Below are 24,575 nucleotides of genomic sequence, written 5' to 3' on the forward strand. Positions count from 1 at the left end.
ATATTGAGAGCAAATTTAATACTCGTCCAACCAGAAAATTGTTAATTGCATGTCTACTCTCGGAATCTGTTATATACATACATGTGTATGTACATACATACATATTTATTCTAACTGCTCTCTTTAGCAAACGACGCATCAGGCTGTCTATCTGGCATACCTAAATAAAAGTGTCGTAAATAAAACGACAACAATACGTCAAATTCCAACTTAAATTGTACAATTACTACAAAAGAAATAAAATGCAAAACGAATTAATTTATTAATACATCCATTCTCTTGTACAAGCATTAAACATCGCGCGACAAGATATTTTTAAGAATTACAAAAATTACTTCTTAAAGCGCTGTCAAAATTGAATTTTTCCATACTCAGCGTTACCGCCGCGTTTAGGTACACACCGTACAATCCATCATGATGACCATGAAGAATTTTTGGCAGCAATTAGCATTTGCCCCTTTTCTTTAGGAACGTCAGTATGACTTGCTATTGAGAGACGAATCAGCTGTGTCATGGGTCATCACTCATGGCACAAACACACACATATAGTATGTATGTATACATTTTTGCATGTGTAATTTCTGTTAAGTACAAATTTAATATGCGCCTAACAACACCTTGTTTAATCAAAGAACTTAAAAGAGTTCTCTCATAATCTCTGGTTTAATTGCCATTCTACTTTCAGAATACGTTTTATCTACAAGTCCATACATATCCATACATACTTATGTACTAGTACTGCGCTCTCTTTCAACCTGTCTATGTTAACATTTGTGCATGAGTACTTGTTGAGAACAAGTTTAATACTCGTCCAACAACACCTTGTTTAATTGTTTATGGGCATTTCCATCATGCCGAACGAGACAATCGCACACATTTTAGCTTCGTTCTGGATATTCCAGTAGGTTAAACTCCTACTTATCCCGAATCGACCCTCACATACCAAATATATGTCCAGCATGCAACGAGTCCCCGCTTGACTCTAACCACCTCTTTGCATGCCCAGCTAACCCCACACATCTGATAACCCCGTTCAAACACCACGTTTCCTGGACCTACAGAAGTTGAAAGTGTTTTTGCGGATAATAACTCAAACGCCGATTTCAATTCCGAGGCAAAATGTTACTGACTTTGGAAGATGGCGCATTGATGCCTTTAAAATTATTTCTAAAAGTAATTTCTAGTAATTAAATAAATTAGATATCAAAATCGTCTTCCGTCTACCAGACCACTATAGGATCTTCCAAGCGGAGATCACAGCAATTAAAGAGAGCCTTCTTGTTCGGGTACGAAGTCTGCTCACAACAAGAAATATATATACACACAAATATATATATGTATATACAAGTATGTACAGATAGCGTGGCGGCTGTGGGATCACTAAAGCCAATTAGGGTTTCGTCAAAGTTAGCGTAATAATGTCTTGATCTATTAGTGGCTCGAACAACCTATTTCACGACAAACCTGTAAAAGGTTCCAAGACATAGCGCTATCCCTGAGAATTGTGAAGCAGATGAACTAGCCAGAACAGACACCGCCCTACAATTAGATTCCGGGAAAGAGGGAATTTATATGCCTCTACAAATATTTAATCGACAAACACGCAAGCAGGAAAATATGGTATGAAAGGAATATGTGCCGCATATACGAGTACCAAACTATGTTATTGAAATTTAAAAGGAATGATATAAGAACTCTAGTAGAAAAAGATTAGCAAGTATCGGTGGGGAGTTTCGTGACAACGTCTTGGAAGTTGCACAGATAAAACTTTTCATACTAATGAACTTCATCAGAGGTACGGGATGCCTCAGAGAGGAGCCAATGGAGTGATGGAAATTTAGTCGCGGTATTATCACAATGAGACTCCTAAAGGCCTAGGTGTGTCGTGACTCTACATATGTATGTATGTGCATACTTAAACAAATTTTGTAAGACAAAAAATTGTTGTAAATTTTTAAATTTTACACTTATGATGTTGCGCGTGACCAATTCTAAGTAGTTACCAAATTCACAAATCTTCTGGAATTTAAATTGATTTTTTTTTATTTTAATCGTAAAAAAATAAATTGTTAGCACTCAATATTTTACGGGTTTTCTGCTTATACTTTCGACGCAAGGGTAACATGTATTATTTTTTATGTTACACGGGACATTGAAATATATGTACATACGACAAAAAAAGTGCAAAAACTTGCAGTTATTTGCAATCACATACTTTCTTATGCATTTCTTTTGTCACTATAAAAATTTTACACATAGCAATGGTTAATTTTTAATATGTTTCTTTAATAAAAAACAAAAAAAATCAATAGAAATATCGAAGAAGTTCCTTCCGACATGGCCTTTATATGTAAGTATGTATGTATGTATATCTCGAAATGGGTTACAAATAAAATTAAAATTTATGTACATTAATTTGATTATTTTCCTACGAAAATATGCAAAGATAAAGTAGTTTTAATAATTTTTAAAATTTTGCCTTAGGTGAACATTCTGGTGGAAATGCCCATATCTACTTTCAGAATACGTTCTATCTACATATACATACATATGTACATATTTATATGCACATGTACTGCTCTCTATAGCAAACGACGTATCAAGCTGTCCATCTCCCGGCGTTTATAGTTTTTGTCGTTTGTTGTCGTTTCAAGTTTTAGCAACCATGAATTTAATCGACTAGTGTAGTAGCTACAGTCACATTTGATAGCTCAGAAGGTGGCCCACATTCGAGTAGAAACGTCGTGTTTTCGTTTTGTGCATTGAACGCGTTTTTGTTCCTAATTTTTTTTCTGAATAAATACACTTTTTTACATAATAACAATAGTACTTGCACAAAATGAGATTAGAATAAAATACTACAAAGCAATAATTGGTTCATTGTACGTAAAGCATGTGACTAAAATGAAAAATACTGTATCTCTATCACTTGAACTTAATAAGCGATTTATATTTGTTCATATTGAACAGGAATGACATTGAACAATTAATGACAATTTTTATAAAATAATAAAATTTTTAAACAAAATTTCAGGTGTACTAAATAAAAGCAATTAAATCAAGTTCATTAAGAGTGGCGAAGTAAAGTGGAAAATCGGGACAAAAATCGAAATAAAACAACAAAATATCAAGTGTTCGGCGAAGCACACATTTTTATCATATCGAAAAAACAACAAAAACAAATTTACGGTGAGGGTGTGTTTGAGTTAAATTAAATTGACAGGAGGACGTGTTAAATAACAGTGCAGTGTGCCGGCGGCGGAAGTGCTCTTGAACTTGACATTTGCATAAAAATACGAACAAAGTGGGAAGAGAGTTTTTAAGTTTTTTGAGAAATCGTGAGAGCGGTGTGAGAGGCTTCAACAACTGCATTCATTTCTGTGCAATAAGAAGAAAAACTCTTCGTTGACAAGGATATTGAATTTTGAATAATATAACGCCAAACAACAACAAGAAGTATGGAAGCACTAAGCAATATATTGGCTCCTTATAGTCATGCACTCGCAAAAGTTGCCGGAACAATTACAACTTTACAATTTCTGTCCGGTGTAATTTTGCTAAATGACATACGCAAAAGGGGGCGTAGTGATGGATATCCCCCAGAACCATTTCTCGGTGGTGTCGTACTGTAAGTATTACAGGTGAAAGGCTTTTATTGTTAGTTCATAAACATTGCACCAGTAAGTAGTAGTACTTACATATATCATTGATGCTGCGTTACCTTGATTTGTACGGTCAGTCGTAGGAAGCCAAATGGAATAGAAAAACAACAAACAAGTATGTGTGTGCAAATGTGCATAAGTGCAAGTGCTTGTTGTTACCGGTGAAATTGTGTTTGCGCCGTAATAGGTAAGGAAATAATCTGTATACCTTTCGGTTAGACATCGTAAACAAATATGTATGGCTATGTACACGTATGTATACATGTATATACAAATATAGTATTGTATTTACTAAAGACTGGAGCAGTCTATGTACTTGCATATTTAGTTACATTGAGTTAGATGTCAGAATTGCGCTTGTTGCTGAAAGAATTAGGCTCCATTCCATTGTTAATTGGAGGATAAAAATTTAAATAACATAACATAAAACTTAAGATTAATGGGAGATCATCGACCTTCTTTCTTAGTTTGAACATAACCGTGATTAGTACTCTGATTATAGGGCCAATCTCTTCCAACGATTCCGTTCCGATCATTTGTCTCTAAAGTAACCACAATGAGTTGGAAGTTTAAAGGATTTACCCTAAAAAGTGTTTACGTAATAACCTAATGAAACTTGATTTGCAATCTTTGAGCACTGATAAGCCTTGTTGAAATTACGTTTACTTATGTACATATGTATGTATTGTATATATAGATATTTATATGTTTCATTGAAGCCGAAATGACTTGATAAGAAATAAGCAAAAATCGTAATCGCAAAATACGTGGTTTTTCTATAGGAATGATAATTCTATCGTGCCAGGTAGAGCAAGAGATATGAATATAAATTTAAACATACAACAGAAAAAATATACATACATATATGCATGTGTAGTTTTACTTCGTTTTAGTATTATCTTGTACTATAAACAAGCAAGAAAGAGCTAGTTCGTGTATAACCGAATACACTCTTGCAACTTGCAAGGATTAAAGTCAGGGAAGTACCTTCAGGTACATGGCATGGTCAGGCTTGTTAGTTATACATATGTATGAGGGGTTTTACTCAATTTTATTCATTCTAAGCACCGTTATAAGAAAAACGCACTCCCTCAATTTTATTAAAATAACTCACATTAATTGACTGACGCATGCGATATAAAGTCATCTAGAAGTTTGAAAATCTTTATATTAGGTATATGGGGACCCGATTCAAACTATTGTTGACACACAGATATGCGACTAACAGGAAAGGATTCTCTCTGAATTTGATTTATATGTCTCACACATTGTCCAATATTTTCGGTAAAAGTCACTGGGTCCACATATCCTGTGCTTAAGGGATTGAGTAGTTTTGGTTCGAAAAAGGCAATTTTAAGTCATAAGGTAGCATACCTCAAATGCACTATTTCTGCTAAGTTTTATCCTAAAATAGTTATTCGTTCTTTATTATATCCTGAACAGGGTATATTAAGTTTGTCGCGAAGTTTGTAACACGCAGAAGAAAGCGTCGGAGACCCTATAAAGTATATATGTATATAAATGATCAGTATGTTGAGCTGAGTCCATTTAGCCATGTCGTCTGTCTGTCTGTCCGTCCGTCTGTATATATACGAACTAGACCCTTAGTTTTTCAGATATCATTTTGAAATTTTGTAAACGTCATTTTCTCTTCAAGAAGCTGCTCATTAGTCGGAACGGCCAATATCGGACCACTATAACATAAAGCTGCCATACAAACTGAACGATCATAATCAAGTTCTTGTATGGAAAACTTTTGCATTTGACAAGATCTATTGACGAAATTTGGTATATGTTATTTTCTAAGGCAACAATGTAATCTTAGAAAAAATTGTTCAGATCGGATTACTATAGCATATATGTAGCTTCCGTACAAACTGGACACATAGTTACTAAAAGAAATACACCTGTGAAGGGTATATTAGCTTCGGTGCAGACGAGGTGATTTCACCTAAAACTTGACGCTGCCACGCCCATCGTCCAATTTCTACCTGGCTTCTTTAAAGCTCTCTCATACCAACTCGATAGTAAAATTTAATGTTTTTGGCGTATTTAGTTTTCGATTTATCACGCTTTTAGGAGATTTTATTTGCACCGTTATATGAGGAGTGAGCGGCGTTATCATCCGATTTCAGCCTTTTGGCACTGTCGATAGGAGTTCTCATAATATTTGCTCTAGAGGAATTTGTTTGTTGTAGCTGTAGTGGTTGAGGAGATATGTACATTAAACTTATTGGAGGGCGGGGACACGTCCACTTTTTCAAATTTTTTTCCCACAGATGCCTTTGCTACTGCGATGCAATTAGAAGAAAATTAGAGTCTTATGTCTTAAGTTAGTTCTTAGTTATGGCACTTTATATATTTTCGGTTGAAGGCGATATGTGGGCGTGGCAGTGGTCCGATTACGCCTGTCTATGAACTCGTAGTGTTTTTTTTTTGTCAAGGAACAATCATACCAAGTTTCATCAAGATATCTCCATTTTACACAAGTTACAATTTGCACGGACGGACGGACGGACAGACAGACAGACAGACAGTTAATTCGATTATTTTGATATGGATACATACAATAGTTAGGTGAACAAAACTATTACACTTTTAAGCAACATGCATATTTATTTAGGAGACATACATACATACATACATACATATCTGCTTACTATAAAAAATCCACCTGTTGATTCTATATTTCTATGACAGTCGGTTTGTATCACTAGTGAATTTGGTGTATTTCCGGTTTCGTACACAACCTATGCTCCTTGCGGGAAAACCAAGGATAAAAATATACTATTTTGTCCCAATTATAACTGTAATAACAAAGGTGTCTGCGAAAAGTATGAGTTTGCATTCAAATATTAATAAAAGTAAATTAAATTAAATTGTATCTATCTTGTAATACGCATTTACTAATATGATGAATTATAATTATTATTTACAGTTCGATTTTGACTTTAAAGATGGGCACATTGATGGGCGATTCTGCCACTATTAAGGTTAATCTTCTCGGCCTTGCCCTCAGCGCCGTTTTCTTGAGTGTATTCTATTGGTATGCTTCGAGTGAACTTAGAGGGAAAATATTGTCGAAAATTGGTATTGCTGCAGCTTTTACAGTGGCCTGTTTAGCGTATGCGACTATTGAAAATCCGAAAAAAATCGAATTCCGTTTTGGTATGCTCATCACTGGGATATTAGTATTTTTAGTTGGATCGCCACTATTGCATCTCAATAAAATTATTGAAAAGAAGAGTACAGAGGGTATGCCTTTCCCAATTATATTCACTGGCACACTAGTAGCTGCGTCGTGGGCGTTGTACGGAATTTCTATTCATAATTTCATGATGGCTGTAAGATTAATTTCTTATTTACCTTTCATTATTACTATAATTAACATCGTAAATTTTATGTTCTTATCTTTTAGTATCAAAATTTATTCTTATTCGCGTTGAGCGCTATACAGTTATCGTTATTCGTCATTTACCCGAACTCTCCCTCAGTGTCGGAATCTTCAGTAAAGCATTCGCCATCCACATTGGAACACAAAACATCCCAAGGAAAAACGTCAAGCCCGTCGAAAACTAGTGTTGGTAGCAAGAAGAAAAATTGATTATGCCTCTATGTAACGGAGGCTTTGCCTGCGCCTACACATTGATGTCGCTGAAGTAAATAAGTGAAGGGTATATTGAAAATTTCTTCTTTAAATACAAGTAGATATAAATATCTAAATTAGTTTATAATAATATGCTTGTGCTTTCAACAATCTAATTGCTATGGCACATTCTACTTAACATGCATTGCGCATTATTCCAAATTTGCACCAAAAGCAAACAATTTATTAATCAATTTATACACTTCGATTGCAATTTTTGACAATAATACAAATCTTCCAAATACACTTAAAGTAAATCGTTAAACTTATTAACAACTTATTAAGTATTTTAATGTAAAATAACAAATGTTTTTATTATGTAAATTTGGTTTGTAAATAAAAACATATTTTGCTTGATTTTTTAATTAATTGTCGATTATTTCGAGGTTTTAGGGTTGCGGAGTTCTTGCACGCTACACGTATGTAAGCCCTTTTGAGATAGCTTACCGCTTTGTAGTGACAATCGATACCCGGAGGAATTAGATTAGATAGATAGACGAGGATTGCATCGCGACCTTAGGTCTATGTGCACTCTCCTAAATAACAAAGACCTAGCACCAGCATATTGATAAAGTCCAATATATGCTACTGCTGGGTGCTAGTGAAGCGATGTGATCCTTATTTGGAAACATGGATCCAAAGGAATTTAATATGCATCTGCAGACTGTTATGTAGTCAATTTGCAGGTGTTTTGGAGTTTCACGCTCCTGTCGCAGAACCGGCAATTTGCGAAAGAAGCCAGGCCGCTGTTGTATAAGTACTTCTTCAGCTTGCAAAGGCAAGTGAATAATGCGACAAGTAGCCTGAATTTGTCCCTAGGGAGCTTGATTACATACATTTAAATCTGCTGAGGTTGTAACCCAACATTAGCAACTTGGCATGGTGCATGCCTCGGAGTTGTTGCTAATACCTTTCTTTGCCTACTCCCTCTTCCTTGCGGAGCAGCTTCTTTGCGGTATGGGGATCCACCGTGTTGAAGAGTTTAGGTCTTACCATGTTAGTGGATGCTGTTGAGCGTTCGAGCTCATCAGCTATACCTTTGTGACCGGGCACCCAGATAAGATGCACTTGGTTACGACTTGATTGCACTATCCCTAAGCAGTAGCTCAAGAGTGGAATCAGTTCAGCCTTGCTGCTAAGGATAACCTTTAACTTCTTAGTTTTGGTAATGCTGTCACTTTCATCCGCTGGGATGAGATTACCTTACCTCTGCCACACCCTTCTGTTATCATTTATAGCAGTGTGTGTTTAGCTAAATGATCGATTACTAGGTTAACGGGTTTGTGCTCAAGCATGACTTCAAATGCCGCCTTCGGACAAGTGCGTATTGCACCCAATGCATGCAAGTCGCTGCAACTTCGATAGTTGGAGTGATTATCGGTCGCACGATCATGGTGTACAACCACCTAACAATCCTTGACTTGCAACCCCAGGATTTACCAGCCAGTCGATTGTACACCATTAGTGCTTTAGTCGGCTTTTCCATAGCCAGGTCAACAGGAAGGAATACACTTCTTCTTCTTTACTGGCTATAGCCGAGTTAACAACAACGCGCCAGTCGTTTCTTCTTTTCGCGACGTGGCGCCAATTGGAAATTCCAAGCGAAGCCAGGTCCTTCTCAACCTGATCTTTCCAACGGAGTGGAGGTCTGCCTCTTCCTCTGCTTCCCCCGGCGGGTATTGCGTCGAATACTTTCAGAGCTGGAGTGTTTTTGTCCATAAGTACGACATGACCTAGCCAACGCAGCCGCTTTCTCTTAATTTCCTGAACTATGTTAATGGCGTCGTAGATCTCATACAGCTCATCGTTCATCGAATGCGGTATCCGCCGTGGCCAATGCGCAAAGAACCATAAATCTTCCGCAGAACCTTTCTCGAAAACTCGTAACGTTGACTCATCAGATGTTGTCATCGTCCATGCCTCTACACCATGTAGCAGGACGGGAACAATGAGCGATTTGTTGAGTTTGGTCTTTGTTCGTCGAGAGAGGACTTTACTTCTCAATTACCTGCTCAACTGTGCATGAAAACGCAAAGCAACACGAAGTCGAAATTTACCATTTTTATTTGAATACTCTACTTCACTACTCTCATCTTTGTTAGGACTCTTTAGAACTATTTCTGATAATACCTTTGATAACGAAGTTTTATTGCATATATCGTATCGACCCTACTGGATCATCTATTCGGATTTAATTTTTTTAGAGTGGTGTCCGATTCGGCAGTAAATTTTGACAGTAGATCCCAACGTTTAATGCTGCTTCCATTATACAAATCTTGCAACGTTGCGAAAAAAATCTGCATTTCCACACAACTGCTAACGGTTCATTTATCGCCAAATTTAAATTATGAGTGGCACAATGTACATACTCTGCGTTAGGCTGGATATCCACAAAAAGCTCAGATATTGAGCACTCCTGAGCTAGACTCGAATGTACACTTTTTGCCTTAATTACAACTAACTGACTGCAACTATACTCTAAAAGTTAAGTTTATCTGGAGATCACCGTCCCTCTTTCTTAGTTTCGACATATCTATGATTATAGGGTCAATCCGTTGCCGTTCCGATCACTTGTCTCAAAAGTAAGCGCAATAAGTTGAAAGTTTTAAAGATTTACCCTAAAAAGTGCTTACGTAATAACTTAAAGCAACATGATCTGCAAAGTTTGAACACTGATAATTCCTTGCTGGAATCACGTAGCAGTAATCGATTCAGAATCAATTTAAAAAAACCCTTACTGTACGTGAGCGAGTGAGTGAGTGCATATTTTTTATGAGATAAAAATTCCCATATGTTGATTCTATATTTTTTATAATGGCCTTTTTGTATCACTAGACATCTGTTACATATCTATGCATATATATGTACATATGTATAAAAGATAGTTGATACAAATTATCTTTAGCCACTTATAAAACTTATTGTGACAACGTGATATCGTTATCATATATTCCATAACCACCCACTCGACCTCTAATCAAATTATATACCCTACATGTGTCCGATAAAAATTCAAGGATTACAAACCAAAGTTTTTTTTTCCTTAAAAACTTTTGGTCATTTGCTCCTTGCAGGAAAAACAAAAATAAATATGTGTGTATATACCATTATGTCCTTATTATAAATATAATATTAAAAGTGACTGCTGAAAATAAGTATGAGCTTGGTATTTCTGGAGCTTTTACCGTGTCCTGTTTATCGTTTCCCGCTTTTAAAGATAGGAACAAAATTGAATCACGTTTTAGTGTGGTCATCATGCTATACAGTTATCGTTATTCGTCATTTACTCCAACACTCCTTCAGTGTCGGAGTCTTCAGTAATATATATGTATAACGGAAGCTTTGATGTTAATGAAGTGAATAAGACGATTCCCAAGGCAACCGGTTCTACGATTCCGGAATTGACCCTGCCGAGTACCGTAATTTCGACGATCTAACCTTGTTTGGATTGGAAAGTAATAATAATGAAGTAAATAAGTGAAGTTGATATTGAGATTTTTTTCTTTAAATATGTAGATACAGCATTGGACAGATAAATGGCACAAAATTTTTATTTCGTACGTATGCTAAAAAGTTTTAATTGAAAACAAAATAAGTTTGCATTTAATTTGATGCTCTTGTACCAGAGTTGTAATGTACTGCCAAAATTTTCCGTTATTTTCTGTTTTTGTTGACTATTATAAATAATGCGTAGTCAATGCTGATTTTGAGTGGATACATAATTGGCACAAACTACAATAATTTGTTTGCGCTTTCAGCAATCTAATTGCTGTGGCACATTATACTTAATAAGCACTATGCATTATTCCAAATTTGCACTAAAAGCAAAATATTTTTTATTAATAAATCTAAACATTTCGACTGTAGTTTTTGACAATAAAACAAATTTTCAAAATAAACTTAAAGTAAATCGTTAATTTTATTAACAACTTATTAAGTATTTTAATGTAAAATAAATATTTTTATTATGTAAATTTGAGTTGTACATAAAAAATATTTTGCTGACTTTTTAATTATTTACAGATTATTTTGAGGTTACAGCATGGGAAACTAGGAAAAATCGGATGTATTAGGCTACAGTTTCAAAAAATACACAAGAGAAATTGTTAAAAAAAAAATAATAGTTTTAAGTATTTTTTAACAGTAATGTTAATTTTTTGTTTTACAAATAAAGGGAAACAATAATTATTTTCACTCGTTAGTTTTAGGGTTTCAGACTTGTACGATTGGCACAGAAGAATTGTAATGTTCACCCAGACTGTACATATGGCGGTGGTACGTTATTAATAGACTAGGCCCAGCAAATTCGTCAGCCCCTTGTACAGTCGGTGGTCCTTCTGCCTGTAGCACTTCAATGGGTACTTTAAGTATGGAGGATAAGGCTTTTAGTTCAATTTGTCCTCCCCAAGCTGGTGTAGTATGCAATAGTTCGCAGTAGTTTTCAAATTCTGCATCAGTAAGCAAAAAGCCAGTTTTTGGATTAGTCATATAACAAATCAATGAATCTTTATGAGCGCGTATATAGTTAGCAGTTTCCTTGCGCAGTTCTTGCACGCTGTATGTAGGTAATCCCTTTTGAGCCAGCTGATGCCGTACCGCATTGTAGAGACAATTGCCATCGGAAGGAATATAATGTAGTGTTAATTGTCGTTCTAACAGTTTCGATTGTATAGCACGCCTTTCGATAGCTTTAGGTGCGAACTTTGCATCCTCAGCAGCAACCCGTATATCTTCCTCTCTTTGTCGGGCTTCACGCGCTTTCTTATCACGTCGTTTTTGTGCTTTAGTAACACGTTGGGTTGTACCAGTGGCATCTTCTTCATCATCACCATTGCACAATGCGTCATCGAAGTTTTGTTGTTTCTCATTTGTATTCTCGTTTTGGTGTTCATTTTGTTTTTGGGTTTGTTGCTCCTTTTCTACCTCGACTAATTCAGAGGCTTGATTTTTCTCCAAGTCACTTTCCATGCGAGCAACCTCCTCCATTATTTCTTTGCGCTTCTTTTTATCATTTTTTGGTGCAGACTTTTTTAAGGCCTGTATTTTAGCCTGCAAATCTTTTCGTTCTCGGCGATGCCTACTAAGTACATCATCCATCACTATGCCTGACAAGGCTTCAGACATCTCAGATTCAGCATTTACTTCTACCATTGTATATAAATATGACTTTAGAAAAGATAAAGTGAAATTAATGTATATATAAATATTATTGTGGATATGCACATACAGTAAGTGATGTTGGAGTTCTTAGGATTCAGCCTTTTTGTGCCAATTTGTTGATTTCTGCCAAAATGTTTTCAGATGAGATGTACAATAAATAAACTTACTATTAATCAATTAAAAGTTTGCAACAATTATTTTTTAATGTCAAAAGTTTCCGAACACCCAACCTAAATGCTTATTTTATTGTAGAACAATTGTATAGCTGGCAATGTGGTAATGATAATTTATAACACTGCCTTGCCGATCATTTCAAACAGCTGTGTGTCGTGTTTATATATAAAAGTCTATTAATTTGAGTTTCAAATAAATAAATTAAAGGAAACAATGGAAATTGATTCAAATAACGAAAAGGCGATTAATTCAGATAATGCTGAGGCTATCCTGTGTCTACCTGGGCAACGCTTATGCCTTTCGGAAGAGACTACTGTGGCTGGTCAAGGAACCTATGAACGTGGCGGTTATATTTATGCTACCTTGGCTGGAAGCGTGCAAGTCAAAGAGAAGGATAAGGTACTCTAAATATGTTCGCTGTTAAGAAATGTAATACTAATAATTTGTTAAAATCACGCAATTAGTGTAAATACATAGAAGTTAAGTGTGCTGGTAGCCAGACTATTGTTCCAGTTGCGGGCGATGTAATAACAGCGCGTGTTCTGCAAGTAAATCAACGTTTTGCCAAATGCTCTATAATATGTATTGGAGATCACATACTTGAACGTACCTATCGGGGAATAGTACGTAAAGAAGATGTACGTGCTACTGAAAAGGATAGAGTTGAAATGTATAAATCATTCCGTCCAGGCGATGTGATACTGGCTCGAGTGGTAATTTAATTTTATATATATTCATAATTTGTTACAATAAATTAACTATGTACATCTTTTGTAGTTACCTCAAACTGAGCTGTCGTGTTACCAATTAAGTACTGCTGAAAACGAATTGGGTGTAGTAGTTGCGACGTCTAGCGAGAGCGGGGCGAATGGTCCACCAATGGTACCTGTCAGTTGGACAGAAATGCAATGCCCAAATACGCTAGTAAAAGAACCACGGAAGGTAGCGAAAATTGTCGCAGAAAGTTCTTTAAAAACCGAGAAGTTAACTTAGGATGTAAATGAAAACCTTCTTCGTAATTTTAGTACAAAAAATCTGCTAATATAATAAAAACAAAAAAAAAAGAATTTATAATTGGTTTTTCTTTTTATCCGACCTGCTGTATGAAACGAAAATTTACGTTTTCATTTAATATAACCGTAGTTGGTGCAGAAATTTAAATTCCAAATAAATATGTGAAAAAATTTGTACATTAGATAAGTTATTTTAAGCTTTATTTTATTTTGTGTAGGTAAACATGACTTAATCAACTTCGGCTTTGAAATTTTCCTTTTTTAAATCATATTCCATTTGGAAGGGGTATACTAAATTCTCGTTTAAGGTCGCCTTCGCTCGATCATGAATATGTGCTACACGATTTTTGTCACCAAATGAACATTCAAAACGCACATATTCCATCCAAACCGATGTGTTTTCCTTACCAAACTGTAATACCATATTCTCATACACCTGTCGCCGGCGCTCAGTGTCCTTTTTAGTCTGAAAACAAAAATAGGGTGTTATTGGATTACTTTTTAAATTGTATAGTCACAGCCACAGTTTACACCTTACCCTTAAAATAACTTGGGATTCCAATTCAGCCATTTTTTCATGCAATTTTAGGCAGGGTGGCGGCAATTGACTTAAATGGTCGTATTCTTTCCGCACTTTGTCAAAAGGAGAATTAATCATGCAAAACTCCAGATATTGAGCACGAAATATGCCAAATTTTGGATTAGTCATTTTAATAGCATCACGGTACAATCGATCAAGGGTCGAACGGTCTTCATCATATCGTGTTTTGAAGTATTGAATAGCTAACTCAAATATTGGTCCAGATTTATCTCCTAGGTCCTTCACTGCTTTGGCATGAATTTTTTCAACCATGTCTGAGTCGTTTTGACTTATATAGTAGGAAAGCCATACCTCGTACAATTTTACAGATTTGTATGCTGAACACACTTCACTTAGAATGGACTCAGCGATTTTCCTTCCGGTTTCAGTTACGATTAATAAACGCAAAAATACACAATAATGCTCCTCACTCATTAGACCAGATTCATGACCCATTTTTAGAGCCATCGCCAAGTATTTCCGTCTTGTTTTCAAATCTGTTTCATTATTTTCATTTATAATCAACATTGCGCTAATGTAATCGTGGCAGATTGTTCGAGTTTTCAGCTGCATGAGAAAAGTACTTTATTATAAAACAATATAGATCTTGTTAGAACCATTACATACCGTTTTTAAGGCTGTTTCATATACCTTAGCGCATAATTCAATACGTTGTCCCATTGTGCGATCTTTGAACACCGGCATTGTCAAATATGAACCATTGTCAGCAGAGTCCAGATTATCAATTTCTGAAGCCACATTGTTGGCGTGTTCATTTCTTTGAGCATGTTCCTTTAAATCACTCAGGGCAAATCCGCGTAACTCCCGCTGTGCCAAAAAATCCCACAATTTTTCTTGTGATGGATAACGTTCCACCAGATCTTCAATAATCTTTAATTGTAAGGGTGCTGTAATGTTAATAAATGGAGGTTCTTCACAACGTCGCACCAAACCAATAAAAAATTGCAAATTAGTTATAGTTGTGCGACTATTTCTATATACACATTCTGCTTGTCTTAAGGCGCTCTCGTAATCGAGTCTCTGACCAGCTTCAAATCGTTTATGTGCAACAAACACTAATAAATCAAATAATGTTTTGGTAAGTATCTCTTCATTAGGATGTCGCTGTAATCCTCTTGTACAAATGTCTTGCCATATAAAACTTTCGCTATCATTGCTGAAAGCCCATAGTGCTGCTTCCACCCAGTTTTTTTCGTTTGATCCATGATACTAAAGAAAAGAAAATAAAGTTAAATAATAATAATATACTCTTATTATTTAAAATTTTCAATCTTACAGTGAGCATTTTTTCATAGATGCCAAGTACTTGTGCTGGATTCGAATGTTTACTGAACTCTATGAAGTGATTCCACAAGCCTTCAGCTTCCGGAAATTTTTGAAGACACTCCCGATACAATTTTGTAATGTGATTTATAAGGTTATTCTTCAGACCTCGCACCTCAGTTTTAAAGCTGGCCTCCTTGCGCTCAACCAAGCGATACATCTTACGTTCAAGTATAATATATTCCACATAAGTACGACTGTTAACACTCTTTTGTGTAAGCTGTAGTGCGAAGGATTCCCTCTTCTGTTTGTAATTACTATAAGTAACATTTTAATTGAAATTAAGGAATTTAAATGTTATGGTGTGTTTACCTGATTTCAGAATCGTCACAGATATTGTATCTTTTCAACTGTTCGTAGACCGGCAAAGCGCGCTCCTGTAATTCCTGAACGACCTCCATTGTACAATATTTATTTTAAGTAACTGTTTTTATTGTATTTTAAATTCTTGCGATTAGAAAAACTAGGAGCATAAAAAATAATGTTTATATCTCGCGTACATACATATGTACATAAGAATCCTGAAGTTAGTTGCAGTTCTATCTAAACACGTTGTGTTAATCAGCTGGTACTCCGATACAAATTAGGAATTATTTATATTCTTTAATATTTTTTATTTTTTTATATATCTTTTTAACCAGTTGACATTTGATAATTACACAAAATTTTGAAATGATAGAAAAAGAGGGCCAGTAAAATACAAATATTAAAACTTTCATCAATTTTTTTTACATATAAGTGTCTGTACTCTTTTCTTTAATATTTATGAAATACCCTGATCAATCTGAATTTTTCGAAATAAATGTTATAGTTTTAAGAGTACGGCATCACTTCAACGCTAAGGTAGTTTGTTATTTATCATTTGACAATTGTAGGCTTATCAATTTACCAAACTGTCAGTGAAAGCTACCGTCTCACCTCTCTCTAATAATGCATTTGCATCCCTTACACCCCTTTAATCTAAATACTTATTCGTTTGACTATAGCTATTTTGCACTTCATACGGAAGAATTTGGCTTTCATAAATACCTTCAGTTTATTGTTTTTTTGGTGGTTTAGTTACAATTTAGCTTTGAATTTTCGATCCTTCCCTTTTAAACATTGTACAAAAGTGTGTAAAAGTAACAAAAAATATTAGTATTGGTGAATTAATAGCTCGTTTGGTAGCAACAGTGAAGAATGTCAGAGAAGCAGAAAGGTGACACGTCACGTCCAACCACTGCGTCTGCTGTGGCAGCTGGTCCAGGGTTGACTACAATTCCGACAGCAAGTGCTGTTGTAAAAAACCCACTTTTGAGCGCGTCTGTTACGGGTCTAACATTTGATGACTTTCCTAATAAGCCTTTGCTATTACCGCCGGTGGCGATTAGTCGAGGTAAGTGTTTTCTTTACCTTAAACATAAGCACTTGTTGCGCATAATAGGATACCAATACAATACGTTTACGACATCTAAGGTTGGTTCTTTATTTCGATTAAAAGTGGATATAAACATATGTATGTACATTTTAAATTAACTTCCCCGACTATCTCATTTTACTCCATACTACGTGTGGAGTGAGAGCGGTACGTGGGAAGATCCAATGAAACTTGACGTCTCCGACAACACCAAACAATTGCCCAAATTAAGAGAATTATTAAAAGAAGCAGCAGCAATGCGCCTAACACTATTGCAGCTATAGACGCTTCAGTGAGCACAAGATCGCGTACATCTACGTTGTATGAGCGTTGATTGCCCGTGACATCGAATGCTGTAAGTGCCACTTTTGGTTCGCAACACGTTGCTATATACGTAGCTTTCAAGGGTTCTGTAGAGGCAACAGTGTAGCTATTCCGGTACAGTAGTCCACTAGAAGGCACCGTCTGCAAACGTAATATGCCTGACTGCCAATCTTGGGCGGTTATGTCTAGTGTCCAGAAGCGTTCCGCGCAATCAGTTGACTGTGCATTAACGTTATCACAGCGACTGCCAAAAGTCCACGAAATAGATGGTGCTGTCGTATCCTGTACGAAAAGTATAATGCTTAGAATATTGTATTTTATATATGTATATATGTATTTTATATATTTATATACCTGCAAGTCAACTGTAGTTGAGCTGACCACTTTCAAGTTGAGAGATAGAGTAGCCGTACCGCCACCATGACAGGTGAATGTAATTTTATCCGTGGTTCCTTGAGGGGTGCCATTCGGTATTAAAACGGTTACTACAACTTTGGTCATTTCACCAGCACGCAAAAATAGGCTTTGCGGATTTAGACGTAAGAGAAAACGTCTTTCGTCAATCACCTGTATGTTGTGATATACTGCTTCGGTGCGGGTATTAGTCACCTCAAATTCCAGCGTTCCCATCATGCCTGGAGCCAGAAGTAGTTGTGATTGCAGGCCCATTTCGATTTTAGTTGTGTCGCGTTGCAATAAAGTGGCTGTTGTTCCACGGGGCACACCGTTATATTTATAATCTACATTAACGACTGATGTAGGCATTCCAGTATTGTTTGTTGGTATGATTGGTCGACTGCTTTGTATTTCGTTGTCAGAGAATGTCTCCACTTCATCCTTTGGAAATGTTACATCCGAATTACCTATTATTGCTGTTTCAGCTGATGCTGTTTGTAGTTCAGCATTGCTACCAAAACGTAAATCACTGTGTGTTCTTTGAGTTTTCCCAGGGGACGTTTCCGATAAACTAAACAAGCGCGATCCATATGAACTTACAGGATAAGTATTTCGATCCCTCAGCAAATACGCATCGAAGCGTTTAATGAGATCATCTGAAAAGTATGACATTATAAAGTATAACTTATAAAATAAGTTAAAAGCAATACGTCTGTTATTTACTGATGTTAAGTATGTCATACCCCTAATCTCAATGAGGAAAAAGTTTGGCTTGCGCTGGCTTCAAGGTTATAAGCTTAAATTATAATTATTTCAATTGCAATCATTGATATATGAAAATCGAACTTGCGCATTCCACTTATTTCAGTCATATGTACCTATTAATGTATTTTTATGGAAGTTACGTGCATCCTTATCTCTAATTCTTGAATATTAATTGAAAAACAATAACAAAACTACGTCATTGTAAAATGCTTAATTCTAGCTTATTTTGAAATACCTAAAGACTCGTACATGTAATAAACAATGATTTATGCATACGGACGTAAATTAACGTCGCTGTAAAAATAACTGTGTGTTGTTTCCAAACTGTTTTGCAGTTTTATTTATTTGGAAACTGTTTTTTTATTAATTCCAATATAATATACTTATATTTCCTCTTTCATTTCAAAATTTACACGCTGTGCTCATTTAATCATGTCAATACTGGGTGAATATGTTATCACCGCATTTTGAAATATAATAAGCTTATCATAAATTCACACAAGTCTTCTTCTCAGACGAGCTTTCAATCCTGAATTAGTACACATACATACATATGTATGTATGCACTAGCGTCAGTTCGACCGACTACCTTCTTTCAAACTTATAGATTCCTAATCTTCCACAATTGTTTGCGCTCTTCTTTTTAATTTAGTCGAATTTTGAACCTTGTACGTGAAAGAGTAACGGGTATAATACGCTCCATACAAACAAACTTATTGACTGTTGTTTGTTACTTACCCAAAAACATATCTGATTTACGTTCGGCGCGAACGAATACACTGTACTCATCGTTTAAGGATTCCGGTACCACTTTCAATTTGTAAACAGTGGCCTTGCGTAGTTTATTCAAGGGAACGTAAGCATCTAATCGACTGTCATCTGCTCCAAGTGTAAGAACAAGTGACTTGAACTTCACAAGCTTTCTTAAGTTAATATCTGTTGTGAGCGAGAAAAGATTTAAAACAATTTCAGTTGCATAATCCGAAGATTACAAAAAATGTGAGTCAGTTAAATTATTGAAAGATATTACAGTTGTCTCATAGTTATTTTAAGTAAATAAATAATAATAAATAATAATAAGTAGAATTGCGGTGTGAAAAATACATATGTACATATATTTTATATAAGAAATTGAATTCAATGAATTGTTATTTACTAATTATTGTTTCGTAATCTGTTTGTGAGAAACACATTTTTAATATATTTATGTAACATATTGCTATATTGTGTGCGTAATTGGAAAAAGTGAATTTAAAATCTCAAATTTCATGACAAAAATCCCATAAGACCAACAAGTTTTATGTGGCAACACCAACTAACGAGTCAGCTGTTACTGACATATGCGTGTATGTGCGGTAATCAGCTGTTAGTGAATTCTCAAATAGCAAAAACAGATTCAATAGAATTCTTGTGTGTTTTGTGTTATAACTTTTTTTGTGAATAGTTGACAAAATAAACTCTGATATGTATATGAAACACTTCAAAGTAGATGAAAACAATCAAAATTAATATCATTATGTAAAATAACATATTGAAACCGTATATCTTGCAAAAGACATAAAACTCAAGGTTAATGACAAGAAGTAGTTAACTAAAATAAGGTAAGGGAAGCTTAATTCATTAAAGGTGTACCAATCAATATACTACGTAGTTTTATATGTCTACACTAATTGTATATAATGTCCGGCTCTTACCGCATTATATATTGTACATATGTCTATATATTATTACGTGTATATTAATTATTTCGCAAGTGCAACGCAAAGAAACAAAAACGCTTAAATTCTTATTTAGTATTACCAAATGCAATTGCTGTCAACTTGATTTTATAGATGACATTCATACATACATATGTATGTGAATGTAGTCGCCTCTGTGTAATCGGCGCTATCGGATGCTACTTTTTTACTTCCGTTATATGATAGTGGTTGTAGTAGTATAACACTTTATACATATCGTTACTTTAATATACAAATGATCTCTCTATTTTTGTTTTTTTTTTTAAGAAAATGTGTTTTATTTTAATTTATTAAGTTTTTTGATTTCTCATATAAAAAAGAGGGTTATTTGAAATTATTGCAGTTTTTTTCAAATTAATTGTTTTATTATTAGCTAAGGACCTTCTGTATTAGAGCAATTTTATCTGCTATATGTAGGCTTAAGTTTAAACCAGCACTAAACGTTTTCTACTTAGGGGACTCACAACTTGTCATAACGCATCGTAAAATTATTAATTTTTACATTTGTTTAAAAAAAATTTTGTGGGATTAAATGCCAAAATGAGTTTACGCTATAACAATTTTCAACGCTACGTTTTCGGTTCGTTATGATTATTACTTTATGATAGTACTATATGCAACTCTTAATTATGTTTGCAGTGGGTCTTCAGGCTATGCGACAGATAAACAGATAATTAATTATATTCATTATTATTATTATTAAATATTGTCAGAATTCGTTAAATCATCAGTGTTTCTTCGTCGCACGACACTAAGGATGCCAAGGAGATGTAAATAGTTCGAATTAGGTATAGGCATCTCCTCAATTATTTTATAATTTTTTTCAAATGTTTATAATTATTTAAATAATTATTTAAATATTACAAAAAATCTCTCCAAATACAGTGTAAAAGGCTTATAATGTGAGATGAGTCATATGCTTAATACAAATACTATTTCATATTGAGTGATGTTTTTATCTGAAACATTTAGTGCATATGTGTGCGTGAATTTACTGATTTACTATGTACATATGTATGTATATATGAAAGTGCATCGGGTGTGCTTTTAATGTGTAATTATTGTTATATTATGAGTTTATATGGACAAAGTGCAAAAATATTTATATACTATACAATGTGCAGATATAACATACGAGCAAGTACATAATCCATCGTTGCGAACATACAGACAAACAAACTTTGTACTTACGTTTGACAGACAAAGCGGCGGAAACTTGAAGCATTTACATTTCTTAAGCACTTTAACTAATATATAGTGGTTATAATAAAAAACATTTATTATTATTTCACTAATGACTTACATAAAAATATTATAATATTTATTTTTTTATTTTCACTTAAGCAACTAAACACAGATTATACGTTTAATATTTATAAAAATATATAATGTAGCTTTCTACGTTATGCATAATATACATAGGTATATAATTGTTTTATACATATGTACATATGTATGTATGAATGTACTATTTATGTATACGCATTTTATTTATTTATACGGTTTGTACTACGATATAAAATACTACCATAAAATAATAGTTTCTATTAATTTCGACACATTTAACAGTAATGACACACAGTAGAACGTTAGAACCTAAATATAAAAATTATAAAACAGTTCAGTATGAATTAGATTGTATATAAGTAATATGCAAATAAATAGACATATTTACATTTATACGGTTATAAGGTAGCTCGAAATAATAAACACACTTAACGACTATTGTTAATCAATGTTATAATTTACACGCACACTAGTGTAGCTGGCGCACAGTGTAGCGAAATGTTCATTTCCGCAGCACTCCTTAACACTAACTGCTTTTTATTTTTATTCTTTTTTGTTTTACAATAAATATAAATATATTTAATAAGTTTAACAGTATATTATGTATACCGATTACATTAAAGCTTAACATTGTTATGGTGAAATGCTTTCATTTAAAGCTCCAATTCACAGTTTACAGTTTTCCGGGAGTGTAGATTAGTAGTTATACATTTTGAACGAACAGGACAAGGACACAATAAAAGTATAACAAACAAATTAAGTTACGCTATTTAAATACATTTTCATGTTTATTGTGCTGTTTTTAGTAGCCGCATAGTGTTATTGCTTAAGGAATTAAAGCGCTGCAATAGATTGCTTCTCTAAACATATGGTACATACTATGTATGTATCGTATATTAGTCAACTTGAAAGTATTTGAATTAGTTATTGTTGTTGTTGTGCAAATTTGTGTAAATGTGCGTGTATGTGTTGTATGTGTGAACTAACCACCGTTGGGCGTCTCCAGCGTAGCCGTCCGCATGGGTGCATCGATTTTGACGTGTAGACTCGAAAGGGTCGTATCGACTGGTATATCCACTTCCTGTGTGCCCACATAGGCGTCGGCGACAAGTGTTAGCTGCATGCGCGAAAATAAAAAGTATTTGTATAAATTGTTATTACTACTTATTATGTGACATTTTTGTTCTTATACATATTACTATATACATATGTATGTATGTACATATGTATTCAAGATTTACTAAATTGTAAACTATTCAAAATAAATAAAAATATGCGTTGAAAATCATGATTATTAAAAATTGTCAACCAGTATGTTTTGTTCACGAGTTAAAGGATGGCACCCTTCACTTTGTTGACGTTCCGTAACCTGGTTTCCATTGAATGCCAAAACAAAGTACTTTAAAAAGTTTAAATTTTCCATGGCATTCATTTCGTTTTCATTTTATACTCACACATTTATGTATATACACAATGTCTGTAATAAGTTTTCGCCTTTTCCACGCTTTTGCGTTCAAATATCATATTCTGCGCTTTGCCAATGCAATATGAAACAAAAAAAAAATCATTTAACGTCTGTTTTACCGACGTTACGATACCCCTCACAAAAAAAAAAATTATTTTGAGCGGCCAGTTTGTATGCCAGCTACATATGTGCTATAGTGGTCCGATCTCAACAATTTAGTCGGAGAATGTACCGTTGCCTTGTACAATAATTCGTTTTAAATTTCGTGAAAATAGCTCGTAAAATATAAACCTTGTCTGAAAGGAATAGATTTTCATTAGTTTGTATGGTATCTACATATGTATATGCTATAGTGGTCCAGGTCTCAACAAATGTGTAGATTTTTGTTGAGAAAAGAATGTGTGTAAAATTTTAGAATGATGTCTCAAAAACTGAGGGAATTGTACCCGTATATACACACAGGCCGTCAGACGCATTTGGGTATATTGACTCAGTTCGGCACGCTGATATGTTATTTATACACTTTATAAGGTTGTTGTTGTTGTCGTGAAGTAATTTCGAATCATACGTATATCGGATAAAAATTCGGTTGTGTATCGGTTATTTGTACCCGAATGTCAAGGGAATTCCGCAGGACGGTGGTCCTATATCGGATAAAAATCCGGTTATGTATCGGTTATTTATACCCGAATGTCAAGCCAATTTCGAAGAGTACTGCAGAGTTGACAGTTCTGTATCGCATAATAATCCGGTTATGTACCGGTTATTTGCACCCGATAGTCATGGGAACTGAGTTCTAGCGCCTTCCACGTTTCCTGCTGCATGTTACAAACTACGTAGCAATTTTAATGTACCCCGTTCAGGGTATAAAAATTATTTTATTCATGCATGTGTGTGAGTGTTTTTACCCAGCCACTCGCTTTCAATTTCAAGCGTTTTCCACCAACTTCATGGTGCGTTGATTTTCCAAATGACAACGTATTTAATTACCAGTGTTTTTTACCTCCAATTTCGCTTTTATAACGCTTGACCTAATGCTAGGTTTACACCGCCATCATGCAGTGTTGTGTTAGTTAAACCTCGTTTTCGCACCCTGGTGACATTCACAAGCATTTTTGATGACTAGTTTAGTTTTTAAGTAAAGATTTTGAATTTTAGCTTCAACACTATTTCTGATTAATTTTATCAAATTTAAAATTAAAACTCAACCCCTGTAAAATTAGTATGTGCCACTTGGAATTCACTAAAATTTGTTGAGAAATTTGCCACTGTCCCGTGACTTGGACTATATCGCGCTTGCCATCAAAACTGCATAACTGGATAGCTGAGTGCGCAACGCCAACCACAACCGCAAGCTGCCGGCAATCTGTAGCAGCAGTGGCAGCAGTGGCAGCGCTATTAACGGCTAACAGTGGTATTTAGCATTTAAACAAGTTTTCAGCTTTCAGTTGGGATTTTCTGCCATTTTCACTAGGCACCGCGTAAACATTCATAATGCCAACAACAACAACAACGTTTATAATAAATATTGCATTTGAAAACTTGTACTTGTTTTGAAATTGGAAAAGAAAAACTACGCTACTTAGCAACTAAGGTACTGCCGCAGCAGCACGGCAGCGGCTAG

At 34.8% G+C, this 24,575-nt stretch overlaps 6 protein-coding genes across 8 annotated transcripts in view; 3 read left to right on the forward strand and 3 right to left on the reverse strand.

Annotated features, from left to right (window-relative positions):
* The first annotated feature begins 2,682 nt into the window (after positions 1-2,682).
* Positions 2,683-7,616, forward strand: LOC120775085 (sugar transporter SWEET1). The gene is made up of 4 exons (XM_040105082.1): positions 2,683-2,882; positions 3,035-3,628; positions 6,601-7,006; positions 7,081-7,616. The coding sequence occupies exons 2-4, from the start codon at positions 3,459-3,461 to the stop codon at positions 7,264-7,266; spliced, it is 762 nt and encodes a 253-aa protein (XP_039961016.1). The 5' UTR covers positions 2,683-2,882; positions 3,035-3,458; the 3' UTR covers positions 7,267-7,616.
* A 3,872-nt stretch (positions 7,617-11,488) lies between these two features.
* Positions 11,489-12,704, reverse strand: LOC120774470 (deubiquitinase OTUD6B). Its single transcript, XM_040104126.1, has 2 exons — positions 12,536-12,704; positions 11,489-12,474 (listed from the first exon to the last, which is right to left on the reverse strand). The coding sequence occupies exon 2, from the start codon at positions 12,457-12,459 to the stop codon at positions 11,521-11,523; it is 939 nt and encodes a 312-aa protein (XP_039960060.1). The 5' UTR covers positions 12,460-12,474; positions 12,536-12,704; the 3' UTR covers positions 11,489-11,520.
* A 79-nt stretch (positions 12,705-12,783) lies between these two features.
* LOC120774471 (exosome complex component CSL4) lies at positions 12,784-13,709 on the forward strand. The gene is made up of 3 exons (XM_040104127.1): positions 12,784-13,041; positions 13,107-13,355; positions 13,420-13,709. Exons 1-3 carry the CDS (start codon positions 12,856-12,858, stop codon positions 13,633-13,635), a joined length of 651 nt encoding a protein of 216 aa, XP_039960061.1. The 5' UTR covers positions 12,784-12,855; the 3' UTR covers positions 13,636-13,709.
* A 121-nt stretch (positions 13,710-13,830) lies between these two features.
* Positions 13,831-16,061, reverse strand: LOC120774469. The gene is made up of 5 exons (XM_040104125.1): positions 15,892-16,061; positions 15,533-15,836; positions 14,863-15,465; positions 14,194-14,802; positions 13,831-14,121 (listed from the first exon to the last, which is right to left on the reverse strand). Exons 1-5 carry the CDS (start codon positions 15,978-15,980, stop codon positions 13,885-13,887), a joined length of 1,842 nt encoding a protein of 613 aa, XP_039960059.1. The 5' UTR covers positions 15,981-16,061; the 3' UTR covers positions 13,831-13,884.
* Positions 16,062-16,560: 499 nt separating this feature from the next.
* Positions 16,561-24,575, forward strand: part of LOC120775130 (nascent polypeptide-associated complex subunit alpha, muscle-specific form) — a 64,720-nt gene continuing 56,705 nt past the window's right edge. The window contains exon 1 of the mRNA XM_040105158.1: positions 16,561-16,954. Coding sequence (XP_039961092.1) covers positions 16,759-16,954 — 196 coding nt within the window. The 5' untranslated portion in view covers positions 16,561-16,758. The remainder of the gene's footprint in view (positions 16,955-24,575) is intronic.
* LOC120775131 overlaps positions 17,029-24,575 on the reverse strand; it is a 39,846-nt gene continuing 32,299 nt past the window's right edge. For all 3 annotated transcript variants that reach the window (XM_040105160.1, XM_040105161.1, XM_040105159.1), the window contains exons 5-8: positions 22,474-22,603; positions 19,199-19,396; positions 17,654-18,351; positions 17,029-17,581 (exon numbers count right to left, since the gene is read on the reverse strand). In XM_040105160.1, coding sequence (XP_039961094.1) covers positions 17,114-17,581; positions 17,654-18,351; positions 19,199-19,396; positions 22,474-22,603 — 1,494 coding nt within the window. In that variant the 3' untranslated portion in view covers positions 17,029-17,113. The remainder of the gene's footprint in view (positions 17,582-17,653; positions 18,352-19,198; positions 19,397-22,473; positions 22,604-24,575) is intronic.

The sequence above is a fragment of the Bactrocera tryoni genome, chromosome 4 (assembly GCF_016617805.1).
Source record: "Bactrocera tryoni isolate S06 chromosome 4, CSIRO_BtryS06_freeze2, whole genome shotgun sequence".
Classification (NCBI taxonomy): Eukaryota; Metazoa; Arthropoda; class Insecta; order Diptera; family Tephritidae; genus Bactrocera; species Bactrocera tryoni.

Excerpts from the sequence above, each read along its gene's own strand:
- LOC120775085 (XM_040105082.1), top strand. The coding sequence starts at position 3,459 with ATGGAAGCACTAAGCAATATATTGGCTCCTTATAGTCATGCACTCGCA. Across the intron at positions 3,629-6,600 it reads TTTCTCGGTGGTGTCGTACT|TTCGATTTTGACTTTAAAGA; the intron begins GTAAGTATTACA and ends TATTATTTACAG. Across the intron at positions 7,007-7,080 it reads TTCATAATTTCATGATGGCT|TATCAAAATTTATTCTTATT; the intron begins GTAAGATTAATT and ends CTTATCTTTTAG.
- LOC120774470 (XM_040104126.1), bottom strand. The coding sequence starts at position 12,459 with ATGGTAGAAGTAAATGCTGAATCTGAGATGTCTGAAGCCTTGTCAGGC.
- LOC120774471 (XM_040104127.1), top strand. The coding sequence starts at position 12,856 with ATGGAAATTGATTCAAATAACGAAAAGGCGATTAATTCAGATAATGCT. Across the intron at positions 13,042-13,106 it reads AAGTCAAAGAGAAGGATAAG|TGTAAATACATAGAAGTTAA; the intron begins GTACTCTAAATA and ends TCACGCAATTAG. Across the intron at positions 13,356-13,419 it reads ATGTGATACTGGCTCGAGTG|TTACCTCAAACTGAGCTGTC; the intron begins GTAATTTAATTT and ends CATCTTTTGTAG.
- LOC120774469 (XM_040104125.1), bottom strand. The coding sequence starts at position 15,980 with ATGGAGGTCGTTCAGGAATTACAGGAGCGCGCTTTGCCGGTCTACGAA. Across the intron at positions 15,466-15,532 it reads TCTATGAAAAAATGCTCACT|TATCATGGATCAAACGAAAA; the intron begins GTAAGATTGAAA and ends TCTTTTCTTTAG. Across the intron at positions 14,803-14,862 it reads ATGAAACAGCCTTAAAAACG|CTGAAAACTCGAACAATCTG; the intron begins GTATGTAATGGT and ends TTTCTCATGCAG.